Below are 26158 nucleotides of genomic sequence, written 5' to 3'. Positions count from 1 at the left end.
ATTATCCCAGTCCCAAGCTTCCAACTTGGCACCACCCTCTCGACCTGTCCATCACCTTTCCCATCTATCCACTCCACCCTCATTCCTGATGAAGGGCTTACGCCCGAAACATCGAAATTCCTGCTCTTTGGATGCTGCCTCACCTGCTGTGGCAGCACCACACTCTTGATTCTGATCTCCAACATTTGCAGTCCTCACTTTCTCCGGTTTCCTATATACGGCTGTTAATGTGAATTGCTTGTTTGTAACTTGTACCCATTTAACAAAATATTAAAAAAAGAAAAAAAAACCCAAGAGATCCGCCTGAAGGTTTTTTTTTGGGGGGGGTTGGTTAGAAGGCAGGGTTGCCAGGGGTGTCTATGAATATATGCACTGGTTTCTCGGATTGTCTGTGTGATTGCATTTATGGTTTCCTTTTTAAATAAGGTGGGACTCAAGGTTCGTCCTCTTGTCCCTGTGAACTTGTCGTACAGTGGGGTTTGGGGTCCGGCTTTGCCACCCCTTTCCCCTATAAATTGCTGTTTCTTCTAAACTGCTGTTCATTGTTTGGTTGTAATTTGTACTGGTTAATAAAATAAAAAAAACCCAAGAGATCAGCCTGAAGGTGGGAAGGACAGGGGGTTGCTGAGTTGCCTATGATAGATGTACGGTGTCTATGATAGATGTATGGTTTTATTGTTCGGTTTATCGGACTGTCTGTATGCGATTGTGATCATTGTTTCCTTCTTGATAATGTAAGGTGGGACTCAAGCTTACCCTCCTTTCACTGTGAACTGGTTGTATGGTGGGGTTTGGGTGGTCAGGCTTTGGCACCTGTTTCCCCTGTATATTGCTGTTTCTTGTATATGGCTGTTCATGTTAACTGTTTATTTGTCATTTGTTATGGTCAACAATAGATAACCAAAGTGATCACCCGGTTTGGAGTGGAGAGGGCAGGTCAGAGGATCTTCTCGTGGGTCTGGTCCTCGGCCTGGGCAGGCTGGCCATAAACAGGTCCAGGCAGTGGGCAGTGGAGAAGATTGTTATGGCTGATTGCCTACCCCTATTCCACAGTTATGTGTGGGCCCAGTTATCCCTGGAGAAGGAGCACACGGCATCTACCAACAACTTTGAGATTTTCAGGTAAAGGTAGGCACTGCACGGTGAAGTGTTTTATTTCCCCCTCCAACTCTATTTTGCTGTAATCCCTGCACCCCCACCCCTCCACATTTTTGATCACCCAGCATTGCCCTTGTTGAGAAGGGCACTGCTTGTCACTGGCCACTTGGGTGTTTTCTTTCTTCCTGCTGGTGGAATATGAAAAGTTTTATGCACTGTGTCTTATACCTACACGCAACATGGGTGCTGGGGAAAAATAAGCACTACGCTGTTAGTGGTAGTGTGGAGAAAAAAAATAGAATTTAAGAATAAAAAGGAGATTAGAATTCAAAGTTTGTGCGAAGATTTGTAGCTCGGGTGCTCATTGTTGTGGTTCTGTTCGCCGAGCTGGAAGTTTTTGTTGCAAACGTTTCGTCCCCTGGCTAGGCGACATCATCAGTGCTTGGGAGCCTCCTGCGAAGCGCTTCTTTGATGTTTCCTCCGGTGTTTATAGTGGTCTGTCCCTGCCGCTTCCGGTTGTCAGTTTCAGCTGTCCGCTGTAGTGGCCGGTATCGATCCAGGTCGATGTGTTTGTTGATGGAGTTTGTGGATGAATGCCATGCCTCTAGGAATTCCCTGGCTGTTCTCTGTCTGGCTTGCCCTATGATAGTAGTGTTGTCCCAGTCAAATTCATGTTGCTTGTTGTCTGCGTGTGTGGCTACTAAGGATAGCTGGTCTTGTCACAACACACTTCAAATTCAACAACCAGATATACGAACAAATCAACGGAACACCCATGGGATCACCAATCTCGGGACTCATAGCAGAGGCAGTTATGCAAAGGTTAGAACAAACAGTCCTACCACAAATTCAACCCAAACTCTGGGTCAGATCTGTCGATGACACGTTTGTAATCATTAAAAACACGGAAACAGAAAAAACACACCGGATCATCAACGCCACACTCACAGGAATCCGAGAGAAGAAGAAAAGGATAGCCAACTCCCATTCCTAGACGTGATGGTACAGAGAACACCGAACGGAGAATTCACTACAAGGGTATACAGGAAAGCCACATACACAGACCAAGTCCTAAACTATGAAAGTAACCACCCCAACACACACAAACGAAGTTGCATCAGGACACTATTCAAAAAGGGCCACAACACACTGCAGTATACCAGAACTGCAAAAAGAAGAGGAGGAACACCTATACAAGGTATTCGCCAAAAATGGATACCCGCGCAACTTCATCAGCAGATGCCTAAGAGAAAGACCACGGAACGAGGACATACCACAACCAAAAGGACTAGCCACACTACCATACATCAGGAGCATCTCGGAACTGACAGCCAGACTACTGCGACCCCTAGGACTCATAACGGCACACAAACCAACAGCCACACTCAGACAACAACTCACCAGAACGAAGGACCCGATACCCAACATGAGCAAAACTAATGTAGTGTACAAAATACCATGCAAGGACTGCACAAAACACTATATAGGACAAACAGGAAGACAGCTAACTATCCGCATACATGGACATCAACTAGCCACGAAACGACACGACCAGCTATCCTTAGTAGCCACACACGCAGACGACAAGCAACATGAATTCGACTGGGACAACACTACTATCATAGGGCAAGCCAGACAGAGAACAGCCAGGGAATTCCTAGAGGCATGGCATTTATCCACAAACTCCAACAAACACATCGACCTGGACCCAATATACCGGCCACTACAGCGGACAGCTGAAACTGACAACCGGAAGCGGCAGGGACAGACCACTATAAACACCGGAGGAAACATCAAAGAAGCGCTTCGCAGGAGGCTCCCAAGCACTGATGATGTCGCCTAGCCAGGGGACGAAACGTTTGCAACAAAAACTTCCAGCTCGGCGAACAGAACCACAACAAGGAGATTAGAATCTCCTAAAAAAAAACCCCAAGAGATCACCCAGTGCAGAAGGGAGAGGGCAGGTCAGCGGATCTCCTGGTGGGTCTGCTCCTAGGCCTGGCCATAAACAGGTCCAGGCAGCGGGCCATGGAGGGAGTCGTTATGGCCGATTGCCTGCCCCTATTCTGTGGTTAGGTTTGGGCCAAAGTGTCCCTGGAGAAGGAGCACGTGGTGTCTATCAATACCCTAGAGGTCTTCATGGAGAGGTGGGCACCGCGAGGTGTGAAGTGTTTTATTTCCCCCTCTGATTCTATTTTGATTTAATCCCTACCCTTCCCTTTACTTTTCCGATCATATGGACATTGCCGCTAAAGAGCACTACTTGTCACTGGCCACTTGGGTGCTTTCTCTTCCTGGTGTCAGAACACGAGTAACATTTTCTGCACTGTCGTTTCTTCACTGCGTGCAAAAACACAAAAAGAAAAAAGGAAAAAAATATAACCAAGAGATCACCTGCTACAGAGGGGAGAGGGCAGGTCACAGGATCTACTCGTGGGTCTGCTCCGAGGTCTGGCCAGGCTGGCCATTAACATGTCCAGGGCAGCAGCCCATGGAGAAGGGATTTTGGGGGGGGGGGGGGGGGGGGGGGGGGGATGGTGGGTTGTTATGGTCGACCACCTTCCTGTCTACCACAGACATGTTCAGGTCTGGGTGTCCCTGGAGACGGAGCACACTAGTGTCTACCAATACACTTGGAGAGGTGGGTTACTCAGGGAATGAAGTTTATTTCCCCCTCCAATTCTATTTTGATTTAGTCTGTAGCCTCCCCTCTTCACATGTAAGCTTAACTCGTTGTGGACTTTGTTTGTCACTGGTTCATTAGTCACATGGGTTTCTTTTCTGGTGGTCGAATTTTAATAAAGTTATTTTCACTTGGTGTTTTTCACTGTATGTTGCACCTGCACACGAGAGATATAACCAAGAGATTTAGGTCTCCTCAATTGAGGCGACTAACTCCGAGCTGGCTGGCTACAGCCAGTGTATTGTGCACAAGTTAATAAAGGGTGACTTGGTGATGGGATATCAGCCTCTATGCAGTTATTTCAATGCCCCTCATGATTTTAAGCATCTCTATAAAGGTCACCCCTCAACCTCCTATGCTACAGTGAACATGACAGTGGCTAGCCAGTTGCATCCAGAGTGTGAGTGAATGAGTAAGTGAGAGTGGGAATTATTTCCTGCTCATTATCTGCTATTTAGGGCATGTGGTGGCTTTCCCAAACTGTGATCTTCATGAAACATTAGTTCACATACTAGCATTATCGAGCCACAAACACACCAAGACCAGTATTGCAGTTTGTTTTTAACCTTTTGGTTTGTATAAAAGAAAATCACTGGAATGGTAAAAACAAAAGGCGACTGCAGGAGATGACTTGCTTGCTGAGAATGGGTATGTTGTCTATTGTTGTTATTTCCTTTTTAATCTTTCTAGCTGTACACCCTGTATAGGTAAAGTTCCCTAGGTCCACATAAGAATACCAATCTTGTTATTATGACAATATCCAAGTTCACCTCAGCTGAGATCATAACTCGTATTAGATCAGGAATAAAAAAAAAAGTTGAGACTACATAAATATTGGGAATTTTCTTTTAATTGTATTTTTTTAAAACAAAATTTCACAAGAATAAGCAGCACATACTTGAGACGTTTAATTTAAAACAGTTGAGAAGGTAAAAGAATATTTTGAATATTTTCAAATACAAAAACATACCTGTGCAATATAGTCGTTTCATGCCCTTCCCATTGTTTGCCTGGGATGCTGAAATCAAGATGTAACAAATATTAACAGCAATATTAAAAAAAATATTAAATTTAAAATGATTTTTATTGTGAAATAGCCATCTCAAGAAAGATTTTGCTCGCGCTATCCTAATATTTGCTTAAATGCCAGTGATCATTGCAATACAAACAAAGTTGATATACCGATTATCGATGCAGTTGAAATTGGTATCTCTCTGCGATATTCTCTGATGCACATATCTTACACTTTGTAGCCAACCAAATAGTCACATTTCAAGCAATGTAATTGTGTCAAGCCATTTTATGGTAATTGATATGAAAGCATTCAGATACAATACTATTGAGATTGGGGACTTGCAGTAACGAATAGGCAGTGATTTTTAAATGGAGCCCATTTCATCAGACACCAATTGAGCAATGTTGATGGAGCTTCAACATTTTATTTTGATGTTTTAGGATTGATTAGTATAAATAATTAGTTAAGTGCCAAACATCCCACAAAAAAAAAAGGTTTTTCACAATAAATCAAACAAACCAATTAATGGAATGAATCAATGAGAATAACAACTTTTCAGTACCAATATATAATTGCAATGCTAGATGGTGTTACAAACCGATTTAGGCTCGAGCTCCACCTCAGATTCAATGATCACATTCGTGTGCCACTATCACACAGATGGAATAAATATGCATAATCACAATGTTAGGGTCTTGTGGGTAGTTTAGTATACAGGCCTCTGGAGACAAACAGGTTGATAGAGTTTCTTTTCATAACCACAGTTGTTGATCTAATTTTGAAATGGGTTGGTAAGCTAAAAGATACAACAGACACCTCTTCTTACAAAAAGGCAACAGTAACAATTAATTGTGAAGATATTCCATATGATCCAATTTGAAACTTTATTGCTGGAACGGCACAGCAGGTCAGGCAGCATCCAGGGAACAGGAGATTCGACGTTTCGGGCACAGGCCCTTCTTCAGGAATGAGCAGAGAGTGTTCAGCAGGAGAAGATAAAAGGTAGGGAGGAGGGACTTGGAGGAGGGGCGTTGGAAATGTGATAGGTGGAAAGAGGTCAAGGTGAGGGTGATAGGTCGGAGTAGGATGGAGGCGGAGAGGTCAAGAAGAAGACTGCAGGTCAGGAAGGCGGTGCCGGGCTGGAGGGATTCGGCTGAGACAAGGTGGGGGGAGGGGGGGATGAAGAAACTGGTGAAGTCCAAGTTCATCCCCTGTGGTTGGAGGGTTCCCAGTCGGAAGATAAGACGGTCGGAGGAGGAGCGTCTTATCTTCCGACTGGGACGGTCGGAGGAGGAGCGTCTTGTCTTCCGACTGGGAACCCTCCAACCACAGGGGATGAACTTGGACTTCACCAGTTTCTTCATCCCCTCCCCCCACCTTGTCTCAGCCGAATCCCTCCAGCCCGGCACCGCCTTCCTGACCTGCAGTCTTCTTCTTGACCTCTCCGCCTCCATCCTACTCCGACCTATCACCCTCACCTTGACCTCTTTCCACCTATCACATTTCCAAAGCCCCTCCTCCAAGTCCCTCCTCCCTACCTTTTATCTTCTCCTGCTGAACACTCTCTGCTCATTCCTGAAGAAGGGCCTGTGCCCGAAACGTCGAATCTCCTGTTCCCTGGATGCTGCCTGACCTGCTGTGCTGTTCCAGCAATAAAGTTTCAACTTTGATCTCCAGCATCTGCAGACCTCACTTTCTCCTCATATGATCCAATTGTCAAAAATAACATTTAAGACATGAAATCCAGGAAACCAATATAAAATGCAACACATGGCACACGATGGATCCTATAAATAAGCAAACACTGGTCCTAATTACCTCACAACCATAAGTGTTGGCGAGAAAAATGTAACCTAGATGGGTAACTCATAGCATTGTGTTAAAACATAAATCAAAATTTATCAAATGGCACACATAGTAAATAAATATTTACCTTTCAAACCATGAATGGATACTTTGCATTAAACCTTTGCCGGGGTATATCTGATTATCTCTCAGGTAGAAGAGGATATACATAACCTTATTTTCATATTGATCATCACAGAATGACTTGCCATAATCAAAAAATGTTTGCAATGTGTTCTCAGTTGGTTTTAAGTTTTTGTTTTCCATTTCTTTAAACAACATCCATGCAGTTTCTACTTCTTTATGCTGGAGTGCAGAAATAACAATATCCCCATAATTTCTTGGTGATGGTGTAACCATTTTTTTAATTGAATCTAAAAACATCACAGCCTCCCTCCAACGATCTGTCTTGCTAAAACCACTGATGAAGAGGCTGTAAGCTCCAATGTCTAATATTTTGAATCTAGCTTTCATCATGCCATATAAATCAAGTATCTCAGTCAGATGCTGCTGTTGGACACACAGTGCCAAATACTTCAGAAGGAGTTCATACTCAACAGTACCATTTTCCATTGTAACAAAAACTAAAAGCGATTTAGCCACATCAATATCAGCACGAACAGACAGCAGTTTTTCCATCATGCTTACTTCAAAACGAGTTTTATTGGGCGATTCCGTTTTCAATTTCTTCCAATCATCTACATTTAAAGGCTTCAGTGGAACTAACGACTTTCCAACTTTTGTCACTGTTGAGGTCTCAGCCAATTCGACGCCCATTTGGCTTTTTGCGGACTCTGCTCTTTTTCTGGCTGCCCCAGCTGTAAATACAGAAAACGAAGAGCCGATGTCAGCACGGGGAATTCTTTCTAGTTGAGCTTTTGATGTTTTCCTCTGGTTCGCATCACTCTGTTTGAACTCAGACGACATTAAATTCTTTGAAGTGTGTAGCTGCGGGACACCACAATATGGGAAGAGCCTCCACACAGCTTGGTGTGCCCGGGGAGAGCAGAGGACCCGCTGCAAATGGGGTGCCAAGCTGCCGAGAGGCTGAACCAACATGATGAGCAGTAAAGGCAAAGGGCTACTCACTGCAATCTCAGACTAAGGGGCACTTCCGTTCTGCAACATGGCTTCAATATAAAAGGAAATGGTGCTCTCCCAACCAGTTGCCCTTCGGGGCTAATTAGCGTCCAAATGTATCGTCTTGAAGGCCATACAAAAACCTGAAAACGTTGCTCAAGCCACAAACCGTCAGGCCACGCGCCCACTCCTCAATCGTCCCCCTTCACCAGGCTCCGCCCTCCTCGTGACAGCACAAGGACGTGGATTGGTCGGGGTGATAGGGTCAGGGGTCAGAGAATCGGGAAGGAAGTGCTGGAGCCAGGATGGCGGTTGCTGCGGTCGATTCCGAGGCACCGTCTCGCGACTGGAAACGGACGCTAAAGGATAGCTTGGCTGTTGTGGCCTCCCAGAAACGTGAGTTCGTGCCCAAGTCCACAGATCCGAAATGTTAGCTCTGTGTCTGTCTCCAGGAATACTGTTGAATATTTCCAGTAAGTTCTGTCAAGTAGATTCGGAGTTCCTTTCGGGGAGCTGCATGTTCAGATAAAGTGTTAAATTAACAACATGGAAAGAAACCCTTCAGCCTATCGTGTCCGCATAGGTGATCAAACATATATCTGCTGTCATCCCATTTCCCTCTAGGCCTGAATAAGATGATATTTCAAATAGTATTTCAAACACACTTTAAATCGCTTGATCGTTTCTGCCTCTGTCACCCTTTTAAGGGGTGACTTTCTGGATGAAAAAAAAAGTACCTGCTGCTCCTTGTTGTGGCCCTAGTTCTAACGTCTTCTTCTACGCAATGTATTCTGCTAATAACTTTGTACAATCCGATCAGGTCTTTGCCGCCCACCCCTTCAGCTTTTTCTGCTCCAAGGAAAACAACCCCAGCACATCTAGTTTCTCGTCATAGCTGAAACACTCCAACCCAGGCAACATCTTGGTGAATCTCCTTTGCACACTCCCTATTGCAGTCACATTCTTCCTATAGTGAAATGAACAGAGCACTGCACAGTACTCCAGGTGTGACTTAACTAATGATACATACAGGTCATCATAATTTCCTTGCTCTTGCATTCAGTGCCTTGACTGGTAAAGGCAAATATCTCGTATACCTTCTAAACTGCCCCATCTACCTGTTCTACTGCCTGGAAAGATCGTTGGACATGCACACCAAGATCCCTCTGATTCTCTGTACTTCATGTTGTCCTACTATTATGCTTGCTGAAAATGTGTTGCTGGAAAAAGTGCAGCAGGTCAAGCAGCATCCAAGGAGCAGGAGAATCGACGTTTTGGGCATGAGCCCTTCTTCAGGAATGAGGAAAGTGTGTCCAGCAGGCTAAGATAAAAGATAGGGAGGGGGGACTTGGGGGAGGGGTGTTGGAAATGCGATAGGTGGAAGGAGGTTAAGGTAAGGGTGATAGGCCGGAGTGGGAGTGGGGGCGGAGAGGTCAGGAGGAAGATTGCAGGTTAGGAAGGTGATGCTGAGTTCGAGGGTTGGGACTGAGACAAGGTGGGGGGAGGGGAAATGAGGAAACTGGAGAAATCTGAGTTCATCCCTTGTGGTTGGAGGGTTCCTAGGCGGAAGATGAGGTGCTCTTCCTCCAGCCGTCGTGTTGCTATGGTCTGGTGATGGAGGAGTCCAAGGACCTGCATGTCCTTGGTGGAGTGGGAGGGGGAGTTGAAGTGTTGAGCCACAGGGTGGTTGGTCTGGGTGTCCCTGAGGTGTTCTCTGAAACGTTCCGCAAGTAGGCGGCCTGCCTCCCCAATATAGAGGAGGCCACATCAGGTGCAGCGGCTGCAGTAAATGGTGTGTGTGGAGGTGCAGGTGAATTTGTGGCGGATATGGAAGGATCCCTTGGGGCCTTGGAGGGAAGTAAGGGGGAAGGTGCCGGCAGTGGAGGTTGGGTTGGTGGGGGGTGTGGACCTGACGAGGGAGTCACGGAGGGAGTGGTCTTTTCGGAACACTGATGGGGAGGGAGATATATCCCTGGAGGTGGGGTCTGTTTGGAGGTAGCAGAAATGACGACGGATGATACGATGTATATGGAGGTTGGTGGGGTGGTAGGTGAGGACCAGTGGGGTTCTGTCCTGGTGGCAATTGGAGGGGCGGGGCTCAAGGGCGGAGGAGCAGGAAGTGGAGGAGATGCGGTGGAGAGCATTGTCGATCACGTCTGGGGGGAAATTGCAGTCTTTGAAGAAGAAGGCCATCTGGGTTGTACAGTGTTGGAACTGGTCCTCCTGGGAGCAGATGTGGCGGAGACGAAGGAATTGGGAATATGGGATGGCGTTTTTACAGGGGGCAGGGTGGGAGGAGGTGTAGTCTAGGTAGCTGTGGGAGTCGATTGGTTTATAGTAAATGTCCATGTTGATTCGGTCGCCCGAGATAGAAATGGAAAGGTCTAGGAAGGGAAGGGAGGAGTCTGAGACGGTCCAGATAAATTTGAGGTCGGGGTGGAAGGTGTTGGTAAAGTGGATAAACTGTTCAACCTCCTCATGGGAGCACGAGGCAGCGCCATTACAGTAATCGATGTAGCGGAGGAAAAGGTGGGGTGTGGTGCCAGTGTAGCTGCGGAAGATGGACTGTTCCACATATCCTACGAAGAGGCAGGCATAACTGGGGCACATGGCGGAGTAGTCCATCGTCTGCAGCTACACTGGCACCACACCCCACCTTTTCCTCCGCTACATCGATGACTGTATCGGCGCTGCCTCGTGCTCCCATGAGGAAGTTGAACAGTTCATCCACTTTACCAACACCTTCCACCCCGACCTCAAATTTATCTGGACCGTCTCAGACTCCTCCCTCCCCTTCCTAGACCTTTCCATTTCTATCTCGGGCGACCGAATCAACATGGGCATTTACTATAAACCGACCGACTCCCACAGCTACCTAGACTACACCGCCTCCCACCCTGCCCCCTGTAAAAATGCCATTCCATATTGCCAATTCCTTCGTCTCTGCCGCATCTGCTCCCAGGAGGACCAGTTCCAATACCGTACAACCCAGATGGCCTCCTTCTTCAAAGACTACAATTTCCCCCCAAACGTGATCGACGATGCTGTCCACCGCATCTCCTCCACTTCCAGCTTCTCTGCCCTTGAGCCCAGCCCCTCCAATCGCCACCAGGACAGAACCCCACTGGTCCTCACCTACCACCCCACCAACCTCCATATACATCGTATCATCTGTCGTCATTTCCAACACCTCCAAACAGACCCCACCACCAGGGATATATTTCCCTCCCCTTCCCTATCAGCGTTCCGAAAAGACCACTCCCTCTGTGAATCCCTCGTCAGGTCCACACCCCCCACCAATCCAACCTCCACTCCCGGCACCTTCCCCTGCAACCGCAAGAAATGCAAAACTTGTGCCCACACATCTCCCCCCCCCCCCCCCCCCCATCCCCCTCCTCACTTCCCTCCAAGGCCCCAAGGGATCCTTCCATATCCACCACAAATTCACCTGTACCACCACACACATCATTTACTGCATCCACTGCACCCGATGTGGCCTCTATATTAGGGAGACAGGCCGCCTACTTGCGGAACATTTCAGAGAACACCTCAGGGACACCCGGACCAACCACCCCGTGGCTCAACACTTCAACTCCCCCTCCCACTCCACCAAGGACATGCAGGTCCTTGGACTCCTCCATCACCAGACCATAGCAACACGACGGCTGGAGGAAGAGCGCCTCATCTTCCGCCTAGGAATCCTCCAACCACAAGGGATGAACTCAGATTTCTCCAGTTTCCTCATTTTCCTCTCCCCCCACCTTGTCTCAGTCCCAACCCTCGAACTCAGCACCACCTTCCTAACCTGCAATCTTCTTCCTGACCTCTCCGCCCCCACCCCAAATCCGGCCTATCAGCCTCACCTTAACCTCCTTCCACCTATCGCATTTCCAACGCCCCTCCCCCAAGTCCCTCCTCCCTACCTTTTATCTTAGCCTGCTGGACACACTTTCCTCATTCCTGAAGAAGGGCTCATGCCCGAAACGTCGATTTTCCTGCTCATTGGATGCTGCCTGACCTGCTGTGCTTTTCCCAGCAACACATTTTCAGCTCTGATCTCCAGGATCTGCAGTCCTCACTTTCTCCTACTATTATACTTCCTTGTCTTGTTAGTCCTCCCAAAATGTGTCACTTCATACTTTCCAGGATTAGACTCCACTTGTTCAGCCCATCTGACCAACCTGTTTATATCAACCTGTAATCTAAGACTTTCATCCTTGCTATTTACACTATTTTTTATTATCTACAAACTTACTGATCATTCTTCTACGTTCATGATCCAGACATGAATGTAGAAGAATGATCATAAGTTTTATGTGGACTACATCAACTGCATTACCCTTAGCTACGCATCTAGTCACCTCTTTGAAAAATTCAAGGAAATTTGTGAGACACAATCTCTCTCTGACAAAGCCATGCTGACTATCCTCAATTAATCCACGTCCCTCTAATGTTACGAAGGGGAAAAGGTCGAACCCCTCTGATAATTAAACCGAAACACCAACCCCAATCTGTTATGGTGGGAGTCGGGTTTTCCTTCTAATAATTAAACCTGAAACACCCAGAGAAGATTGCCTTACCTCATAATCTAAAAAGAAGTGTGACAAGAGGTATAACCTCCCTCTCATTCCTCCCCCAATCTGTTATAACGAAGAGGTTAAATGAAATGAAATCCTTTCACTCACTCTACAATCAGCAAGTAAGAACTTATTTATCTAACTACAACAATGAACAAATGAATGGAACCACTAACAAAGATTACTTAGTGTGGAAACAGGCCCTTCGGCCCAACAAGTCCACACTGACCCGCCAAAGCGTAACCCACCCATTCCCGTACATTTACCCCTTTACCTAACACTACGGGCAATTTAGCATGGCCAATTCACCTGACGTGCACATCTTTGGACTGTGGGAGGAAACCGGAGCACCCGGAGGAAACCTACGCAGACACTGGGAGAGTGTGCAAACTCCACACAGTTAGTCGCATGAGTCGGGAATTGAACCCGGGTCTCTGACACTGTGAGGCAGCAGTGCTAGCCACCGTGCCACCCATAAGAAACTGAGCAATTCCTCTCTAACTATCTATTCCTGAACTGAACTGAATTCTACTAGTAAGCTGTTTCAATAACACAGGTCCCACTTATATAAATCCAAGTAATAAGAAAACAATAAATTAAAACTTAGTCTCTCAAAGTTTACACACAGTGTGTCTTCCAAAATGCTTCTCCCCCTCTTTGCTGATCTTTTTTCTGAAACTCCTCTTTCTGTCGAGTTCTTGTGACAGGACTGTACTCGGTCAATTCTGTTGTCTGGAATAGTAGCTAAACATGCCATGGTATCTGTTATGGAAAGATAGTGCTTTTTATGAGAGCTGGAAGTTATTATCTCTTCAGTTGGCTCCCACCGATTTTCAAAAATACCCTCTTCTTTCTAATGATTTGGAGATGCCAGTGTTGGACTGGGGTGTAGAAAGTTAAAAATCTCACAACACCAGGTTATAGTCCAGCAGGTTGAATTGGAAGCGCTAGCAACCACCTGATAAGGAGCAGTGCTCAGATAGCTAGCGCTTCCAACTATAACCTGGTGTTGTGTGATTTTTAGCTTTGGACTCTTTTTATAGTCTTGATAACCTTATTACTTTCTTTACAATCACATTGGTTCAAGATTGTCAACACGATCAGATTTAAATTTGATATATTTTTAATATCTAAGAACTTGGTTTAAATTGGCTAAATTTGAAAAGACTTGTTGGCTTGCTAAAAATGCTTCTTGGCTGTTTGATACAAAATGTTTGAATTCAGGCGCTCTCTGTACCGGAACTTTAAACTTGTGTTTAAACATTTTTTATTCTCAAATCACTAAGCATGGGAATTGGTGTGGGCATCATCTTTTAAAGGGACCAAGCACTTTATTTCCACCCCCCATTTTACAAGTCTACATACCAACTTCGCAATACTAAGCAGAATTTAATTCTATTCCTCCAATTCCAATTGTTTCTCTATCTCTGTTCTTAAACTTGCTGGTTTCTCCCTCTTCTGTTTTATTTTCCTCTCTATCTCCTTCATTCCAAGAGCTCTCTTTTTGGTAGCTTTATCTTTTCTCCTTATGGAATTTACCCAGTCTTTGCTTACAATCAGAGTTGGAAATCCTTGTTCAAATTCATATTGACTTTGAAACAGAATCATCTCTGTAAAGTTGCATAATACTTCAAGCAGCATCAGTTGATGAACAGGCCTGTTATCTGCTTATTGTTATGAACATAACTAATGCTATCATGGTGATCCCAGAATGAAATATGTCTTGATAGATAATATTTTGATTCTGTCTTCTAAATGGTGGTCTTCCATAGAAACATAGTACAAAAAGACTGCAGATTTGGTTTTAACAATACAACAGAAGTTGCACACAAAATAAATCAAATAAATAAAAACAATCTATCTACATATAAAACCGTTTGAAAGCCTTCAAAATACATGGTTAAATAAAAGTCCTACTTAATCCCCAGCATTGTAGATTTACTGTTAATCAAAATCCAGAGAAGCTCTTTATCTATATTCTCAGTTCCAATCTTTGGACCATGAAACCTTTGGCTTTGTCAATTCACCCTCTTAAGATATTTGACTTTCTCAGTTTTTGAATCTGCAGTGTTGTAACTGGAACAGTCCTAGTTTAGACATTTTACTGAAGTAACTTAATCTCCTTTAGGGAGTAACTATACTTGCATCTGACCCCAGTCGGGTCTCCTTTGAGCCATCTGAAAGCTTTTGAATGTAATTTTTAGCTGCTGGATAATCCAGTTGCTGCTAAATTAATGACTTAATATTTTCTCTCTCTCGTCGTCAACACCCACAGTATTCACACACTTCCATTGGTACTAAAGGAGACACATTAGTTTAAAATCAAGGCTCCAGAATTTAAACAGAGGTGATTCAAGGCACAAGGCAAGCAGTGGTCCATAATTCAGGAAGCTGCAGATGATTGTGCAATTGTTCTGAATCATCAACAGGGCACCACAGTGCATTGGAATTCTGTTTGCTTGAAGATAACCATTCAAGCTAATGCTAGTTTCTTCTGGTTAAAAAGCACAAATCCTGCTGTTTTAGCTGGTCTAATCTTGCCGATCAGGCTGACAGGACATTGTGTATAATCTTAAATCCTGGAAGGAAAGACATTATGCTTATGTCTACTGCTTAGGCTATTCAGTTAATCCCATCCTTGTGTTCTTTCTCCTATCCTTGAAATTATCTCCATTGAATTTATTGTCACGTGTACCGAGGCACAGTGAAAAGCTTTGCCTTGCGAGCAATACAGGTGGATCACAGAGTTAAGTAGCATAGATAAGATAAAACAAAAACACACGTACATGCGAATGTCAAGAGTTTGAGAGTCCATTCAGTATTCTAACAACAATAGGATAGAAACTGTTTCGAAACCGGCTGGTGCATGTGTTCAGGCTTATGTATCTTCTCCCCGATGGGAGAGATTATAGAAAAATGTTGCCAGGGTGGGATGGATCTTTGAGAATGCTGGCGACCTTTCCTTGACACGGGCCTAGATGGATTCTATTGATGGGAGGTTGGCCTTTGTGATTGTCCGGGCCGAGTTCATCACTTTCTGTAACCATTTCCGATCTTGAATGATACAGTTGCCATGCCGGATAGTGATACATCGAGACAGAATGCTCTTGATGCACCTATAAAAGTTGGCAAGGGTATTCGCCGTCATGCCAAACGTCCTCAGCTGCCTGAGGAAGAAGCGACATTGTTCGACCTCTTGTAGTATTTATCCAATCCTCCTTCGAAAGATGTTGTTGAATCGACTTTCAAGACCCTTTCACGCAGTGCATTCCATATCATTATAGCTCCATTACAGCAAAAAAAAACTCCACTTACCTCACCTCTGATTTGTTTGGCAATGTTTTAAAAAAATTCTCAAGGTCAGGTTCGTAGGAGAGTAGTCTGACACAGAACAAACGACCAAGAGGCGAGTCTGCTAGAATATGGGCATTTTATTCCCCGCAGCGTCGCCACAACGGGTCTGGCTTATACTCACTCTACATGTTACCAAAACTGGGAGCCGTCAGTTCTCGTAGAGCGGTTGCCAACAACCCACGCTCGGCGGTTAAACGTAACCCCGGAGCAGACTCACCGAACTGGAGACTTTTCCAGCTGATATACTCTTTTCCAGATATAAACATTCATGTGAACAGCAGAGCAAGGCTAAAAAACACATTCCATTCTGGTTACATACAGATAAGAAGATTCACACGGGACTAAGCAACACCTCCATTCCGGTTAGATTCACACATGTATTGGGACATAATTTTTAACCGTTTCACCACATTCCACTGCTTGGAATTTTACACCACAGGCAATTACATGAAATGTTTGTTCTCTAGTTATGAAGCCTTCTGTCACTGTAAAAAAAAGTTTTTCTTTATTTACATTATCTAAACTCTGATTTTTGACAACCTCTACTAAATCTCCCCTCAGAATACATGGAGGATAAACACTGCAGATAGATCCTGACTGAAGGAACAATTGCACAACTGTGTGAAGACTTTTTTTATTCACTTGTGGGATGTGAGCATCGTTGGCTGGCCAGCATTTATTGCATGTTCCTAGTTGCCCTTGAGAAGGTGGTGGTGAGCTGCCTTCTTGAACCGCTGCAGTCCACCTGCTGTGGGTTGACCCACAATGCCATTAGGGAGGACATTCCAAGACTTTGATCCAGCAACAGTGAAGGAATGATATATTTTTAAGTGAGAATAGTGAGTGGTTTAAAGGGGAACTTGAAACTTGTGGTGTTCCCATGGATCTGCAGCTCTTGTCCTTCTAGATGTGGTGCAGCACAGTGGCTCAGTGGTTAGCACTACTGCCTCACAGTGCCAGGGACCCGGGTTCAATTCCAGCTTCGGGCGACTGTTAATGTGGAGTTTGCACATTCTCCCTGTGTCTGTGTGGGTTTCCTCTGGGTGCTCAGGTTTCCTCCCACAATCCAACGATTTGCAGGTTAGGTGAATTGGATGTGCTAAATTGCCCATAGTGTTCAAGGATGTGTAGGTTAGGTACATTTTTGGGGTAAATATTGGTTAGGGAATGGGTCTGTGTAGTTGCAATGATATATAAAATGAAGTTGCAATGCAATGATATATAAAATGAAGCAGTGGTTCTCTTACTGGTCCCTGAGGGACAGTACTCTCTGGTTTGTTTGCTGTTTCTTAGCAAATCGTCTGTCTTTTTTTTTGAGGATGTGCTCAAGAAGATAGATGAGGGCAGAGTGGTAAATGTTACCCGTGTGGACATTAGTGAAGTCTTTGACAAGGTTCTGCATGGTAGGCTAACTAGTAAAGTTAGATCACATGAGGTTCATGGAGAGCTTGTCAATTGGATGCAAAATTGGCTTGAAGGTAGGAGACAGAGGTGGTGGTGGTGGGATGTTATTTTTTTGGGTGGGGGCATGTAACCAGTGGTGTTCTGTAGGGGTTAGAACTGGGTCCACTATTGTTCATCATTTTGTGTTAATGATTTGGATGAGAATTTAGAAAGCATGGTTAGCAAGTTTATGGATGACACCAAAGTTGGTGGGATGCTAGACAATGAAGAAGGTTATGTAAGATGACAAAGGGATCGTGATCAGTTGGGCCAATGGGCTGAGAAATTGCAGATGGAGTTTAATTTGGAGAAGTGTGAGGTGTTGCATTTTGATAAGATGAACAAGGGCAGGACTTACACAGTTAATGGTAGGATGCTGGGGAGTGTTGCTGAACAGAGAGACCTAAGAGTTTAGATACTTTGTTCTTTAAAAGTTATGTCATAGGTAATTTGGGTGGTAAAGAAGGCTTTTGGTGTGCTTGCCTTCATTGCTCAGACTATTAAGTATAGAAGTTGGGATGTATTGATGAGGTTGTACAGGACGTTGGTGAGACCTCACCTGGAGTACTGTGTCCTGTTCTGGTTGCCTTGCTATAGGAAGCATTAAATGGGAGAGGGTGCAGAAAACATTTACAAGGATGTTGCTGGGACTGGACGGTTTGAGTTGAACAGAGGCTAGATTGGCTGGGGCATTCCTCACTGGAGTGAGGTGAACACCAAAGGTCTTTTCCGTAGGATAGGGGGGTTCAAAACTAGAGGGCATAATTTTAAAGTGAGAGGAGAAAGATTTAAAAGAGACCTTCGGGCCAACATTTTCATACAGAGGTGGTTCATATGTGGAATGAAGTGCCAGAGGAAGTGGTAGACGCGGGTATATTCACAACATTTAAAAGGTATTTAGACAGGTATGTGAATAGGAAAGGTTTGCAGGCATGCAGGAAAATGGGACTAGTTTGGCAAACTTGGTCGGCATGGACGAATTGGACCAAAGGGTCTGTTTCTGTGCTGTATGACTCTACATCTAGATATGACATTAAAAACATAGATTCTGGATTAGTGGTGCTGGAAGAGCACAGCAGTTCAGGCAGCATCCAAGGAGCTTCGAAATCGACGTTTCGGGCAAAAGCCCAAAACATAGCAACCTAGAAATATAGAAGATAGAGGCGGGGGAGGCCATTCGGCCCTTCAAGTCTGCTCCGCCATTTATCACTATCATGGCTGATCGTCCAACTCAATAACCTAATCCTGCTTTCTCTCCATAACCCTTGATCCCTTTCACCCCAAGTGCTATATCTAGTTGCTTCTTGGATGCATTGAAAATGATTATGTTGATAAAGCAAAACGTTTTGAAGTTCATGACATGATCCTTCCTGGGAAAAAATATTAATGGTTCTATCTAATTTCAAATAAAACAGCTAAAACGTCTGACCAAGAACCAAAGGACAATGAGATGGATCTCTTCACCAAGTATTATGTTGAATGGAGAGGGGGCAGGAAAAAGAACAACCTATCTTACAAAAGCATCCCAAGATTTTATTATAGGGTAGGTCTCTTTTTTTCAATTGACAAATAAATAACACTTTCTACTATGTAAAAGCTGTAAAATTAATCTCATTTGTTAAGTCTCTGGTGGTCTCAAAAATAAATTTGAATGTTTTCTTTAAATCCATTTTATGGTTTTAGTAATAACTGAAGGCCTTTTTATTCTGGTGAAGTTTTTAATTCTCTAGAAAACTTTAATTTCCCATTTATTTTCTCAAAGCGGGACTCTTAAGGGTAAAATTTCAAGAGTGCCAATCCGTCTCCACCTGTGGTCTTCTGAAGTGGTCATTACTGATGTGTGACCTGAACGGTTTGTGTTGACTACTCTACTGTGGACGATATCCCAATCGGTCCTTGTGTTATACTATACTTGGTTTCCAGCAGGTGTCACTGCACAGCAGTCAAGATCAGGCAACATGGTAAACTTGTTTACCTCATTTCCTCCTCTGGAGAGACAATTGGTTCAAGTCATAGAGTCATAGAGATGTACAGCACAGAAACAGACTCTTCGGTCCAACCTGTCCATGTCGACCAAATATCCCAACCCAATCTAGTCCCACCTGCCAGCACCCGGCCCATATCCCTCCAAACCCTTCCTCTTCATATACCCATCCAAATGCCTCTTAAATGTTACAAGTGTACCAGCCTCCACCACTTCCTCTGGCAGCTCATGCCATACACGTACCACCTTCTGCGTGAAAAAGTTGTCCCTTAGGTCTCTTTTATATCTTTCCCATCTCACCCTAAACCTATGCCCTCTAATTCTGAACTCCCCGATCCCAGGGAAAAGACTTTGTCTATTTATCCTATCCATGCCCCTCATAATTTTGTAAACCTCTATAAGGTCACCCCTGAGCCTCCGATTCTCCTGGGAAAACAGCCCCAGCCTGTTCAACCTCTCCCTATAGCTCAAATCCTCCAACCTTGGCAACATCCTTGTAAATCTTTTCTGAACCCTTTCATGTTTCACAACATCTTTCGATAGGAAGGAGACCAGAATTGCACGCAATATTTCAGCTGTGGCCTAACCAATGTCCTGTACAGCCGCAACATGACCTCCCAACTCCTGTACTCAATACTCTGACCAATAAAGGAAAGCAAACCAAATGCCTTCTTCACTATCATATCTACCTGCGACTCCACTTTCAAGGAACTATGAACCTGCACTCCAAGGTCTCTTTGTTCAGCAACACTCCCTAGGACCTTACCATTAAGTATATAAGTCCTGCTAAGATTTGCATTCCTAAAATGCAGCACCTCGCATTTATCTGAATTAAACTCCATCTGCCACTTCCAGCCCATTGGCCCATCTGGTCCAGATCCTGTTGTAATCTGAGGTAACCCTCTTCGCTGTCCACTACACCTCCAATTTTGGTGCCATCTGCAAACTTACTGTACCTCTTAAGCTCACATCCAGATCATGTATGTAAATGGCAAAACGTAGAGGACCCAGCACTGATCCTTATGGCACTCCACTGGTCACAGGCCTCCAGTCTGAAAGACAATCCATCACCCCCTACATTTTCCAAACAACATACCCTTTTCAAACAGGTATATCCACAAAAGACTCCTGCCCTAGGTGCCTACCTCTCTTACCCTTCCTGGAGTTAACCCATCTATGTGACTGTATCTGAGACTTTTCCCCCTTCCTATACCTGCCATCCATCACATACTGTTGCTGTTGCAAGTTCCTCATCGCTTCGAACTGTCTCTCCAACTGATCCATTCGATCTGATTAGATTCACATCCAACAGTATTTATGGCAGATATAATCCACAGTAATCCTTAAGCACTCTTTAAATTCCCACATCTGACAAGAAGTACATATCACTGCAAAGGCCATTTTTGCTCCTTCGCAATCTACAGACCCAGAAAATAACACCATCTTATTCCTCTACATAACACTGCACCAAGTTAAATTAATAGTTATGGCTTATATTTAAAGTTTAATCAAGAGACTTATCTCCACAAAACATATAATCAAGAAATAACCCACTGTACTCACTACTGCAGCCTTACTATTGGGCAGATTTAAAACAACGATTAACTTATCTGATTCTGTGTTGTGAACTTTGCCAAACAGGTTCCTCCAACATTAGTTGTGAAATTCACTCTTTTTGTTAATTTTCCCAGAGGCACTCTGATGTCCAGCAATACATGAATTCAAAAACAGCAAAGGCAGTAACTGTGCAGGTTTTCTCTGACTCACTCACTCACTCACTGTCCTCACCATGTGCTTCCTTCGTCTGTTCTTCTCCCTTTTAAAACTGCTGTTGTTTTGACTTTTTTTTCCCCAAGTGTGGTAAAATAACTCCAAACCCGCCAAACATAAATCTACAATTTACCTGAGTTTCATGATTCAATAACGCATTGAATTATGTGGATTCCATGTGGAATCGTCAAGGGATGCATTAGTTTTTAAAACAGCATTTCCAGTCTCCTCCTCATGTATGAATTGAAGTAAGAAGACCTAATAAGAATAAATTCCCTTGATACAGATGTGGCCGTATATTCCACTCTGGGAGAATTTGACCAAAATTGTATGGAAGCCATTTTTGTCACAAAGCAATTTTTGCAGTAAAATGTTGCTTGCTAATTTTTGTTTTTGGAGCTTGACCTTGCAGCTGGAAACTGTTTTTGCTCCTCTGCCATTAGATAATTCTGCTTCATAGAATGATGTATTGCTTCTCTATGTCCTGTATTGGTTGTTCTTGTCTAGCTGAACCTGCAGTGTAAGATAACATTCAGTTTTGTAGACATTAAGAAATGTAGGTTTGGACAATATATGTGAACTTTACGACTGCCCCTAGGTTGCATAATTGATGGGCAGTGGGTTTGTATTTTACTATATAACTTCTAACATTCTGTATTTCATTGGAATTGTGTCAGACTTCTCCGAACGAAGATGTAATTTCCCCATGACTATGAATAAAAGCTAGTTAATTGCTCAAGGTCTTCTCACCTGACTGCTTTAAACGATTTGGCATAAGATTTACTTTTCCCCAACACGCTCTATATTTTGTTTTCAAATTGTTGTTCAGCATCGCTGTGAATGTAGATTCTATCCAGTTTCTCAGCAAAGGTTAATTAACAATTAATTTGTATTGTTGATCTTGGATGCCAATGTAAACTAAAAATCAGCACTACAATTCCTTTGTGGTTTTAAGTGCATAATGAACTCAGCAGTAGTTTTTTTTTTATTCCATAGCCTGCTTAATATTCAATAACCTTTTGAATTGCCAACTCTTGTTAAATAGAATCATAGCATCTTTCTGCACTGTAGGGATTTTATTTGGTCCGTTAAGTTTGTACAGACCCTAACCTATCCCCGTAACCCTACATTAATCATTGCCAGTCCATTTAATCTGCACATCATTGGACGGTGGGAGGAAACTAAAACACCTGGTTGAAACCACACACCCCTCACTGGCAGAAATGGGGAAAATATGCAAATTCCAGAAAGACAGTCACCCAAGGCTGAAGTGCTGAAATCAAACCCGGGTCCCTGGTGTTGTAAGGGAGCCACCGTGCCACCCACAGGGTTTCATTTGAAAGGCACATATACATCGAACAGCAATGGTGGCTTGTCATCTATTATAACAATATGTGGATATCCCTGCAATGGTTCCCAAAATAAATTAGCATCCTTGCAGTTGAGTGAGGATCTTCAAAGAAGGGATAAAGGGAATTAATCATCCTGGCAATTTATTTGATCAGTGAATGATTTTGAACCAAGAAAGAAAATGGACAAAAAGAAAATGAAAAGTCCTCTCAAAAGGCAAAATCAAATAATTATGTTCTGCAGTTAGTCAAAATACATACTCAAATGTATTGAGTTAAATCAAAATCTAGATCAGAATGAAGTTAAATTTTATTAATGAACAGCAACAATATGCAGGGTAAATTCCTGCAAAAATAGCAATGTTCTTTTAGAATGCATCAGAATTGGTAACTTTAATTGTGTTTTTACTCTGCCTTTGGTATTTTATGTGCTGATGTTTTGTAGGATAAAAAAATTATAGTTAAACAACATATTGCAGTCTGTAGGTATTTTAATAAACTTTTCTTTCAATTCTGTATCAGCTTCCAGCAGAAGATGAAATTCTGTTGCAGAAATTAAGGGAAGAATCCAGGGCAGTATTTCTTCAAAGGAAGAGTAGAGAATTGTTGGATAATGAAGAGCTACAGGTCTGAAAAACCAAAGTTTTTATCTGGCTGTACTGTCATAGAAACTATTGAAAATTTTAACTCTGGTGATGCAGTAACATTCTATGCTGCTGCATGCTACCTCAATAACTAGCGAGTGGAATTGTCTGTAATGTGATCATTATCTGATCTCTGCATTTGTTTTCCTTATTCAATAATATTAAATGTATTTTACCAACAAGAAAGAAAGGAAATGGGTGGAAATATTGTCTTAAACAAGTGACAGATGGTGTAGTTACTTGCTTTATTTGTTTATTGGCTAACCAGTGTTACCTGTGGGTGTGTGTTTCTACATGATAGGACTTCTGATTTTAACATTGGACTTGACTCTTTTCATTTTACTAGGACATAGCAATCATCACGTTGATTATATAACAGAGCTACATAACTTTGAGTTTTCCCCAGTATCATTTATATGTAAGTTTTGCTTTCCACTCTGCACCTAAGCTCACTTTCTATGTTTCATTTTCTCTCCTTTTTTTAAATTTATTTTCTTACCTCTCCAACACCCTTCCCTCCTGTAATTTGTCATTCCTTTCGTTTTTCCCTTTTATTGATCTTTTTTCCACCCAAATTTCTGTAGTAACCCTTCAGTACTTTTAACCTTGTCATATCTTGTCTCTATCCCAGGATTGACACTCCCTCTTCAACAAGCGAACATCTTCCCTCTGTTTCTCTATCAATCCTCAGAAGTGGCCCATTTATATACTCCATCAGTCCATCCCATTCTCTTGATGATCTTTCTGCCCAACCCATTGTTGCAGCCCGTCCATCTTCTCCCTCATCCAAGCTATGACTCACTTTTGATCCTGTGAACGTATCTGTTATGACTGCCTCTTTCTGTATCTCTCTGTAAAATGTATTTTCACTGATGATCAAGGCCCTCAGAATCATGAACTTATTGTGGACAATGGCAACAACATCATACCATTGACTAAAATATAGCTGAGGGATGATCACACCCTTCTTAATACCTGTAAAATTGTCATAGTGGAGTCAAAACATTAGTGCTGGGTCTCTCTCCAAAGATGCTGCCAGACTTGCTGTGTTTTTTCAGATCTTTCTTTAGATCGTTGTTTTCTACTACCTACCTAAATACCATACCAATTTTGTCACCAAGCTATCTTCATTACGTTCCTCCAGCAGCTTTTGTGCTGAGCAACCGCTCATCCTTGGCAATTTCAACCTCCATCGTAATTAATCCTGCTCCCTCTCTTTTGAGCTCACTCCCTTCTTATCCTCCCTTAACTCTATTCACATTCATCCTCAATCTGTATTTATGGCAATCCTCTTTACTTTGCTATATCATGATCCTGTTGCTCCCATAATACCTACCTTTCATAAGACAATTCTGATCAATTCCTTGAATTGCTATCTATTCACCTCCTACTTTTTCCCCCAAATCCTACTTGTTTTGGTCTCTGTGCCTTGGAAGAAATATCTCTAAGCTGTACTTTCAAATTCTCAATCATGTGACCTTTTGTTCACCATAGCATTTCTGTAGGCACTGATCCGCTCACTTGCTCCATCTCCGTTTTCAATGCTTCACCAACACCATTACTAATTTTTTATCTTGGCCATTTTCACCCTTAAGTACAATACACACAAACTTGAATGAATATGGCAATTGATAACTGCTTTAGCTGTTCATGACCATACTTGACAAGACCATATAAAGAACAATTATGTATTGCTGTGTAAACTGCAGGATTACAAGGTAATCCCTTGGCTTCTTTCCTGATTCCTGATGAAGAACTCTCCTACTCCTCGGATGCTGTCTCATTGGCTGTGCTTTTCCAGCTCCACGTTTTTTGGCTCCTTCTTTCCTCAACTGCAAACTGTATTCTTAAACCCCTTTCCTTTGTCTCCTTCACTCTTGCCTCCAGTATGTACAATAAGTTCATGAATTTTTTTTTGCTAGCATTGAGAGTACTTTATCACTTCCCACTGCTACTTTCTTTCTTCCCAAAGTCCAAAAGGACAAATTTCCTGGAAGGTTTTCACCTATATCCTAACATGTATCTTTCTGTAATTTCTTGGCAATTTCCCATCACGGTCTTTCAAGGTTCATCTTGTCCGTTAGACCCCTGTTCTTCTGTATTGACCTTACTCTACTAGAACTACTTCCCAACTTCCCTTCCCAACCCCTCCTTAATTGTTGTTTACTCTTCTTATTCCTCAAGTGCGGTTCCTCTCTCTTTTAACTTTGCCATCATCACATTTTGGCTCAAAAAAATTAAACTCCGTCCCTTCATCCATCTTAATTAGTGCCCCATTTCTAAGTAACCTTTCCTCTTCACACTCCTTAAATTGTTGCTATCTTCCAACTCGACACCTATCTTTCACAGATATGTTGAATCCCTCCAATTGAATTTCTGCCAGGACATAGGATTTGAGCAGTTCCTATTAAAGTCAACAGATGTTCTATATGACTGGTGAAAGTAATCCAACCCCTTCGTCCTTCTTGTTTTGTCTGCCTTTGACACTATTGATAATACTATCTTTTCTAATAGGGTGTAGGTTTGCTCGCTGAGCTGTAGGTTTGATATCCAGACGTTTCATTACCTGGCTAGGTAACATAATCAGTGGCGACCTCCAAGTGAAGCGAAGCTGTTGTCTCCTGCTTTCTATTTATATCTTTCTCCTGGATGGGGTTCCTGGGGTTTGTGGTGATGTCATTATCTGTTTATTTTCTGAGGGGTTGATAGATGGGGTTGATAGTGTCTAGATCTATGTGTTTGTTTATGGCATTGTGGTTGGAGTGCCAGGACTCTAGGAATTCTCTGGCATGTCTTTGCTTAGCCTGTCCCAGGATAGATGTGTTGTCCCAGTTGAATGGTGGTTTTTTATTCATCCGTGTGTAGGGCTATGAGGGAGAGAGGGTCGTGTCTTTTTGTGGCTAGCTGGTGTTCATGTATCCTGGTGGCTAACTTTCTTCCTGTTTGTCCTACGTAGTGTTTCACAAACCTTGCATCTTTTCTAATGTATTTTCATTATCATCCAGCTGGACAGGACTGCACTTGCCTTTCTTATCTACCTAATTGTCACTGACTGTCCCTCTCCCTGACAACTTTGAGGCTAAACCAGACAATTGGCAGTCTTAGTGTCAGATTTTTTGCCCAAGATCAGCTTCTAATCATGCATCTGTTCTATCGCAAAGACTGCCCAGTTTTCCCTTAGACCTTACCTCTGCCTTACTTTCTCATGTGCAGAAATGTTATCTATTCTTTCAGAATGTCAAAACTTAACTCCTCTAATGCAATTCCAGCCAGCTCCCATGTTCTAACCTCTGCAAAACACAAACTAAAACCTTGT

General features: G+C 43.3%; 2 protein-coding genes across 4 annotated transcripts in view; one reads left to right on the top strand and one right to left on the bottom strand.

Annotated features, from left to right (window-relative positions):
* Positions 1 to 7923, bottom strand: part of prorp (protein only RNase P catalytic subunit) — an 82657-nt gene extending 74734 nt beyond the window's left edge. The window contains exons 1-3 of one of the 2 annotated variants that reach the window (XM_043697813.2): positions 7731 to 7922; positions 6730 to 7459; positions 4752 to 4799 (exon numbers count right to left, since the gene is read on the bottom strand). In XM_043697813.2, the coding sequence (XP_043553748.2) occupies positions 4752 to 4799; positions 6730 to 7418 (737 nt within the window). In that variant the 5' untranslated portion in view covers positions 7419 to 7459; positions 7731 to 7922. Of the gene's footprint in view, positions 1 to 4751; positions 4800 to 6729 lie in introns of both variants that reach the window. The other variant, XM_043697812.2, reaches the window with a different exon arrangement.
* Positions 7924 to 7986: 63 nt separating this feature from the next.
* ppp2r3c (protein phosphatase 2, regulatory subunit B'', gamma) overlaps positions 7987 to 26158 on the top strand; it is a 33680-nt gene continuing 15508 nt past the window's right edge. The window contains exons 1-3 of one of the 2 annotated variants that reach the window (XM_043697815.2): positions 7987 to 8117; positions 18511 to 18638; positions 22721 to 22825. In XM_043697815.2, coding sequence (XP_043553750.1) covers positions 8027 to 8117; positions 18511 to 18638; positions 22721 to 22825 — 324 coding nt within the window. In that variant the 5' untranslated portion in view covers positions 7987 to 8026. Of the gene's footprint in view, positions 8195 to 18510; positions 18639 to 22720; positions 22826 to 26158 lie in introns of both variants that reach the window. The other variant, XM_043697817.2, reaches the window with a different exon arrangement.

This window comes from Chiloscyllium plagiosum, unplaced genomic scaffold, assembly GCF_037043375.1.
Source record: "Chiloscyllium plagiosum isolate Xiang-an unplaced genomic scaffold, Cpla_swu_hap1 HiC_scaffold_8, whole genome shotgun sequence".
NCBI lineage: Eukaryota > Metazoa > Chordata > Chondrichthyes > Orectolobiformes > Hemiscylliidae > Chiloscyllium > Chiloscyllium plagiosum.
The sequence above is the reverse complement of the archived record's forward strand: the minus strand, read 5'-3'. Positions and strand labels throughout refer to the sequence as shown.